We start from the raw sequence: 8398 nt of genomic DNA, 5'->3' as shown, positions 1-8398 counted from the left end.
GTAGTTTTCATCTGCACCTGGACTGCATGAAGTGCGAGCTCCTCTTTGGGCGTGAGTACTTCATTGCTGGTATCGTTGTTTTCCTCACTGTTCTTAATGTCTAGTCCAGAACCTTGCAGTGAGACACAATGACTTGAACTTGAAGTCTGTTAACAGTGTATCAGCGTACGTTGTTGGAAAGTTCTCATGCATTGTTACTAGTACTGTCTCACAGTCTCGTTCAGGCATGGTCATTTCTGATTGCGATTTCAACTGGCAATATTCCTCCAACATCACGTCCCTAAGGATACTGACCAGCCTGTCCTTGATGCTGTTCTCTTTGTCCAGGTTTTGAATCCTTCTGTTGAGTTCAAACATCAGCTCCTCCATGTTCAGTCTTGGGAGGACTGCTATGGTCACCTCGTGCGAGAGGCCACAGATGAACTCCTGCTGTCTGGGCATGCTGAAGGACAAAAGAAATACGAATACTAGAGTTCGGCGACCTCATAGCTCCATGAAATTTTAGAGCTTTCGTAAATTTCATGCAATTGACTAACAAATTAACATAATTTATGCATTGTGTTGTTCATCATTGACTAACGTACACATGTCACGATTATAAAATTCCCATTATTAATCATAAAGTGGTTTTGCAATTTTTATATAGATTATGCAAATAAGTTCCTCATTACCATATTTTGTATCTGCTTATATTCCACCTATCATAATTAACATGTGTTACATGTATTGGGGTCCAGTTATTGAAAACAATGGAACTATACAATTTCCTCATTAATTATGCAAATTAAGTCCTCATTTGCATAACATGTATATCATTATGAACATCTTTGTCTACGCTACCTGCATGCCTAAAATGCAGGCAATCCGTCTTTCCTTTCTGCAGTTATCCTCCTTGGAGTGTCAAAACACCCCTGCAATAGACGACATGCCAATCCACATGCGATTGCGGCATACGGAACATAGAGATATAGGTGCGGACACTCAACGCACAAAGTGATTACAAGACTCTGTTACTGGAGGTTACCCTCCAGTGTCACAGAGTAATAATCAGGTAAACATAGACTAGGAAGCTTAGTTGGTAGAACATAGATCAGCTGCTGTGTGCTATATTTGTTACTGTGTGAAGTGAAGACGAACAAATCTTCCGACCTGGTACAGGTCCACATAGGCCGTACGGAGCCTGCGCAGACTGTCGTCTATGGACTGCATGATGTGATGGCGGCTCAGCCCCACGCTGTTGATGTCCTTACTGGTGTTGAACCGGACTTTGGTGGCTACAACAAACTTCTCTCGCTGCTGCCTGGAATATACGAGTAGCATATATATTCTCCAGATAATTGACCTTTCGGACAACATCAAACATCGCTCGTCCTCAGTCTTGTTATCTGGAAGTCTGGACTAACTCATGACCAACATTGACAACATGACCATGACCACACAGGCCCCTAACTATGATAGGAAATGCCATGTTTTAATCATGTAGTCCCCGAGGAAGTGGAGACGGCGTAAGCAATGTAATTAAGAACAAGCAAAACCAAACATGTGATAATTAGGCATGCCAAGTAGGCATATAAGTGTGAAGAATACACAGACACGAGACAGTTACACACGAACACGGGACAGAGACGCACGTTTGTCACAGAGCGAAAGACGCTGGAGGAAGACAGCACTGTGCAGCTTCCTCGACGCCATGCGTATACCACCACCCACACCTTGATAGAGACGGCGGGGACCGGTTATAAACCCCGCTTCAGGACACAAGGTCACTTCAAGCCGAGGGCCTCGACCGACTGCCGGCACGAGCAGCGATGGGAGTCCAACTGCGAGAGCCGCGCCTCTCAGTGCCTCCATGGACACAAACGACACACCGTAGGATGTGGATTGAACGGAGCATTACCTGGTAACTTAAGTTTAAGTTTAGTGCGCTTTCCCATTTTGAGAAGCGGGATACAGGCGGAAGTAATTGCCCGGTGACAAAAGAAGTGCCCTAATTTCCCCGCTTCTGTTCAGCATTGTATCGTTCGGTTGTTATGGTCGCGGGTGACAATGATTCCATCAATCATTTTTTCATGTAACTTTTGGTATACAGAACATTAACTTTTAGCATAATGAGTATTCTATGATTGTACATTTATGTAACGAGCACCAGGCCTGTTTACATACAGGGAGGTCACAAAAATAAAGTACTGAAATTACCCTACTAAAGTCAAACACTCCATTCAGCTCATTTTGTGCCATCGGTATTGACTTGTGAATGAAGGCAAGTTGGATAAACAGGACATGTCAATCAAAGCTCTTTATTCAAGAAAACAATTTGAACCAAGAGGTGCTAGCCATAAGCCGCTATTCCATTATTGTACTCCAGCATCCTGGAGCTCGAGGTAGTCTGCAATGGCCCTTGCCATGTGTGGATGGGTGTTGTAATGTTGCAGAATGGCATTTGGTCCAATATTGAAGAGGTAGGATATTGCGACGGTGGTGTCCCTATATCTCAAAACATTGAAGTTGCCGGTGAAATGATGACGAGTGTTGTTTTTCCTATGGCAGTTATACCGCCCCACACCATGACGCTGCCTCCACCACCAAACGCTGAAAGAATTAAGACCCCGTTCACACTCAAAAAAATGAAGCGGCTTCAACGTCGAAGCCGCTTCAACGTGCAAGCCGCTTCAAAAAAATTACGTTCACACTCATTACAGACAATCCGATTGACCGCCCACAATGCAAGCCGATTGCGATCCGCCCAGTGTTTCTCTAGCATATCGCATAGACATCGGGTCATTTCCACTCTTGTTATTATGATCCAGCACCGTCCTGTACCTTGACTTCAGGTTCTTTACTTTCGTTTTGCATTGTTCGGCGGTCTTCTCAAAACCGATCTCCGTCAAGCCGCTCGAGATTTCCTCGAAGATGTCCCGCTTTCAGTGCATTTTGCCTAGTTTACTCTGTGTCTCTTCCTGGCCCCACAACCCGATCAGGGCCTTTGTTGTTCATGATTCCATTTTCCTTGACTCGGCGCCGTTCTTTTCTTGGAAGACATCACTATTCGTATTAGAAAAAATCGAGCACACTGTCTGGCGTGGCGTAGCCTTGTGAGGGTTTCGTTTCCCGCGCTACGTTTCGCGACCTATGGACCCGCGTACCCGGATGTACGACCTCCACCAGGGGCAAATCGGAAATTTGCATAGAATCTATCCCGCGTTGCGTTCACACTCGCGATTCGAGACAAGCGGCTTGTTCGCAAGTGTCTATACTCTTGCCGTGTCAGCGTGCGGTTCTCCTTGCCGCTTCCACGCTTTGATTCGGCCATCCAACTGCCGAAAGGGCAGATATGCTGATGTGCTAAAACAAACTTTTATGTTCTGTATACCAAACGGGACGTGAAAAAAGGATTGATTGGTCACTGACAAACGCGCCAATACCAACAGGATGAGACAGTTAAAGTTAAACCCTTCCCGCGCCTGATGGCCCATAGGGCGGTGCCCATCTCTGTTTCCTTAGCCCTGGGCCACACAACGTAATCACTACAGCAGGGGGCTAGTTCACTGGTAGTGGTGTGTGTTCCACTTCCATACTCTTTCCCGAATGCTGAGTGCTAAGCAGAGAAAGCAGCATGTACCATTTTTAAAGTCTTTGGTATCACTCGGCCGGGGATCGAACTCACGACCTTCCGAATGCAAGGCGAACACTATGGCCATTGCACCGGCTAACAGGACGAGACAGTGTTAAACAAAATCAGGGAAATTTGGGCACTGTAAGGCTTGGGTCACATTTCTAAACCGGGGCCCGGTCGGGCTGTTTATGAAAAACGAAAAATAAAAGTATCTAGTACTATCTATCTCTTTTTTTTCTATGTTTTGTGTGTTTTGTTGCCTTTCATATCATATTTTCGTTCCCAAAAGCTACCCGGCCGGGCCCCGGGTTGGGAATTGTGACTCAGGCCTAAGCAGGTCTGGTGCTCGTTTCATGACTTTACAATCATGATAAGGTTGGTAACATATAGGAAAGGGAATCACACAAGCTTTCAATTGATATATAATACATTAAAATTTAGTGAGATCGCGTAGCGAAGCGAAGCGTGTTTGGCTCAGGACCGAGAGGTCTCAAGTTCGAATCCTGCCGTGTCACCGATCTTGTGAAAGGCACTTGTCACCGATCTTGTGAAAGGCACCCCACACAATTTCCTCAATTTACTCAGGTGTAAAACGAGTACCTATGAGGAGGTGCAGAAATGTCCCACTTGTCCCTAATCTCATTCCCCATACTAGCACCTAACATAAAAGACGCCTTCTGCACTATAGGGGAGGACTACATGATTGAGATAGGGGCAATTTTAATGTAATGGCCTTCATCTGTTGTTTTTTTTAAACTTAACTTTCTTCTTATGGTTCAACATTAGATTTGTCATCACAAGATACTTACTTTTCCAACCAGGTTCCTATGGTTTCCTCAGACCTGCCCTCAGCATATATGTCTGCTGTATCGATGAAGTTTCCTCCCAGCTCTACGTAGCGATCCAGAATGGCATGGGAGGCCGCCTCGTCGCACTGGCCGGGGAAAAGCGCCTAACGGGACCAACATAGTCCATGTCTCCGTGAAAATGTGTTCTTAATTAGGAGGAAAATTGACAATCGCGTCTTCACAAGCTGGCTTTGCCCTTCGGGCATAAACCCCTGGTCTGGCGTGACTATGCAAAAACTTGATGATCACCATTCAGAACCCACATAACATTCACCCCCACACACAAAGCACGGTCCACATCTTCGCACTAACCCAGTTTCCAAACGTCAAGGTGCCCAGGCAGATGTTGGACACCTTCAGCCCACTGCCGCCCAGGAATCGGTACTCAGTCTTGTCGGCCATGTCCACTTTGTACTGTTTTACGAAAGAGCTCCACACCTGACCCAAAAACACCAGTACGATGAGACAGACCACAGTGCACATAAGCGTTATGTACGTACAAGACACACGGGTCACCAGTCGGCGACGGCGGGTCAACGATCGCTAGGTCGTAACATTATATCCCAGCTGCCATTGAATTCTATTGGATGGGAGCAAGGGGGGTTATGGGGAGAACCAGTGTCTTGTTCAAGTTGTCCGTGTGTCTTTGTCACAGTACTCAATAGGTATTATACCTGATACGATCCCTTATACGGGTTTAGAATGTCTGTGCACTTCACTGCGCGATCCAGTACCCCAGATATAGATGGTCACGTGCTTCTTACCCTTTCACTCCATTACAATCATCTTAAGAAGAGTCTCCAAGTAGATGTAGAGTCGAGAGTATAGTAGAGTAGATGTACTATGTTGCTTCGTGTCAGTGACGTTAGTCCCATTATATCCACAACACGCATGTTGTTCGGGGAGGCGAGAAACCTTAGAGTAGAGTAGTACTAGTATTTAGTAACGTTAGAGTACTTAACGGACAGAGTCCGGACAAATCATGCTACTTAACTTGAAGATTAGGTTCACTTTTCGTTCACTTGTATCCGGCTGGCACTGCGTCGACCTCGCTACACCCATAATCACCTGTGCATTGTCTTCAACCATGTATTGTTGTCAAAAGCCGAAAGGTTATCTGGGCCCCAAAACAAAGGGCATTACTGCGGCTCCGGGATAACAGAAATCTGTCTCTATGTACAGGTGGTCGCATCGGCTTCTATTTTGAACTTTCCAGTCAGCAGACCCCTGTTCAAAAGACGAAATGTACAGCGCGAATTCGGTGATATTTTGTTTTTTGATGAGTTGGTGGAATGATATCAAAACGATTTTAATGCAATAAGCATAATTATCCACCGATGTCGCAACCGTTGTTTGGAATGTCTTAGAACATGTATCACTTGCAAAACCGTAATTACCTCGATCGTGCAGTGTTAATCTCCAGATGTTGTCCCGTTACAGGGTCTTAAAATAGGGTCTCATTTGGTTTGCTAGTCTGTGCGTTGATGACCAACAGCACTAGCCATGGCATAAATGGCGCTTGAATATCACAATCGTATAAGGCACTACTAACGGAGCCAATACAGAGATATGACAAAGCTGTTGGGGTGTCGTCTCTTTATTTGATCATCTGCAAGTAGAACGGATACGTCTAATCATCTTAGTAATTAACTGTAAGCAACTGGAGTCGAAACGCGTTTGGCAAACAAAAGTGAAAATATATATTCTCGTACTTTTCCACAGAAACACGCCCATAACATCGATAAAGGTCAGTAGAACGAGCCTTCAACATCATAACATATGAACACAAACTGATCATGAAGACAACTCTACGTAACTGCAAATACTACAATTTATCTATGGTAAGGAAATATTAAGGGGTTGGCGGTGAGTCGAAAACCGGGGAGCGAGTCTCGTGCGCCTCGCTTCCCGCGAGACAGAATGAGAGCCCCGGTGTCGGTGGGCGGAAGTGTGAATAGGCAAGAATGGACACGCGGTGGCCACGTGTGAGGTCAGACAAGGACCGGGGACTGGGCCTGGGTTCTCGTAAATTAATGAAAATGACACCACTGACATTTTTCCAAGTACGTATACGTATTTCAAGTGTTTTATACTCAGTAGTAAAACACTCATTGCACAGTGTTTTACTACTGTGCTTACCATCCACAGTAAATGATTTCTGTCTGCTTTCAACAAGATTAAGGTATTACATCTATGCAGCAGGGAAACACGTAACGTTACGGGCAGCAACATTTTGATGGTCGTTGTGTACGAACTGACTACAGGTTCCCTCATATTAGATGCAGTAACGTTAACTAGAAATAGAAGTTTGACTCAAACAATTATGTCCTAACATATAGTAAGGTTCTTTTGGCACAACCAGAGAATAACTTACTTCCGACGTTTCGGTGTCTGTCAGACACCATCATCAGGGTGGAATGACGGGAACTACTACTTGCTGCTACTTATAGCCGATGTAGGTGGCGTTGCAGCAGCAAGAATGCCATCCCAGACGTGGCTCAGCTTGTATCCCCCCTCATCTCTGTTCATGACTGGCACTGACCTCAAGAACAGAACCAAGCTCCAAGTGGAGGACATTATGGAGTTGTTAACTTTCATAGTCACCACCACTTATTTCAGTTTTAGAGGCAACATTTACCAACAACGGTTCGGTACAGCGATGGGAAGCCCGGTCTCCCCGGTTCTAGCTAACCTCTTCATGGAATGGCTAGAACAGCAGGCCATGGCCACAGCTCCGGTGAACTGTAGGCCGAAACTTTGGAAGAGATATGTGGATGACATCATGGAAATTATAAGACAGGGGACACAACATGAACTTACCGACCACTTAAACTCCATAGACCCCACGGGTAGTATCAAGTTCACCCATGAGGAAGAAGATCAGGGCACTCTACCCTTTCTGGACACCTTACTAGTGAGGAGAGAAGACGGCACGGTGAAACTCTTGGTCTACAGAAAAAAGACCCACACAGACCAGTATCTAGACTTCAATTCCCATCATCCGCTCCACCAGAAACTAGGAGTAATCAGAACGCTGATGGACAGGAGCAAAACAGTGGTCACAGAGGAAACAGACAGACAACAAGAGGTCGAACACATCAAACAAGCCTTGTCACTCTGTGGTTACCCAGACTGGACTTTCAAAAGAGTGCATCATCAGTCCAACAAACCCAAACCCAAGAAAGAAAAGAAGAAAGAAGAACATAAGTCTAAGGGCATGATCATCATACCTTATGTCAAAGGCATTACAGAGACACTTGAAAGGATTTTCAGAAAACACGCCATTGCCACGGCAGTTAAGCCCAAGACCACGCTCAGAAACTTGTTGGTGCACCCCAAGGACAGACTGGAAGACTCCTCTAAAACAGATTGTGTCTACAAGATTCCGTGCAAAAGTTGTGACAAGGTGTACATTGGAGAGACGGGCAGGACATTCAACACCAGACTTGAAGAACACAAAAAGGAGGCACAAAACAGCAAAGGCAGTGCATACACAAGATCTCAGAAGAAGGCAGCAGAACAAACAGAGAACAAATCGGCAGTCACAGACCATATTCATAGAAACAATTGCGTAATAGACTGGGAGGGGGCAAGAGTCATTGACAGAGAGGAAAACAGAAGAACTCGATGGATTAAAGAAGCAGTTTGGATCAGAAAATCAGTGCCAGTCATGAACAGAGATGAGGGGGGATACAAGCTGAGCCACGTCTGGGATGGCATTCTTACTGCTGCAACGCCACCTACATCGGCTATAAGTAGCAGCAAGAAGTAGTTCCCGTCATTCCACCCTGATGATGGTGTCTGACAGACACCGAAACGTCGGAAGTAAGTTATTCTCTGGTTGTGCCAAAAGAACCTTACTATATGAATAATTGCCAACCTGATGAAGTTATTCACGAATTATGTCCTAACAATTATGTGTATGTACTGCTGACGT

The 8398-nt window shown here is 45.3% G+C and overlaps 2 protein-coding genes across 2 annotated transcripts in view; both read right to left on the bottom strand.

Moving 5' to 3' along the window:
* Positions 1 to 249: 249 nt before the first annotated feature.
* LOC118423226 (1-deoxyxylulose-5-phosphate synthase YajO-like) lies at positions 250 to 4916 on the bottom strand. The gene is made up of 4 exons (XM_035831292.1): positions 4774 to 4916; positions 4423 to 4565; positions 1150 to 1300; positions 250 to 442 (listed from the first exon to the last, which is right to left on the bottom strand). The coding sequence occupies exons 1-4, from the start codon at positions 4861 to 4863 to the stop codon at positions 350 to 352; spliced, it is 477 nt and encodes a 158-aa protein (XP_035687185.1). The 5' UTR covers positions 4864 to 4916; the 3' UTR covers positions 250 to 349.
* A 2425-nt stretch (positions 4917 to 7341) lies between these two features.
* Positions 7342 to 8398, bottom strand: part of LOC118422995 (1-deoxyxylulose-5-phosphate synthase YajO-like) — a gene marked incomplete at its 5' end in the record, with an annotated part of 5434 nt that continues 4377 nt past the window's right edge. The window contains one exon of the mRNA XM_035830890.1: positions 7342 to 7410. Coding sequence (XP_035686783.1) covers positions 7342 to 7410 — 69 coding nt within the window. The remainder of the gene's footprint in view (positions 7411 to 8398) is intronic.

The sequence above is a fragment of the Branchiostoma floridae genome, chromosome 9, assembly GCF_000003815.2.
Source record: "Branchiostoma floridae strain S238N-H82 chromosome 9, Bfl_VNyyK, whole genome shotgun sequence".
Taxonomy (NCBI): domain Eukaryota; kingdom Metazoa; phylum Chordata; class Leptocardii; order Amphioxiformes; family Branchiostomatidae; genus Branchiostoma; species Branchiostoma floridae.
The sequence above is the reverse complement of the archived record's forward strand: the minus strand, read 5'-3'. Positions and strand labels throughout refer to the sequence as shown.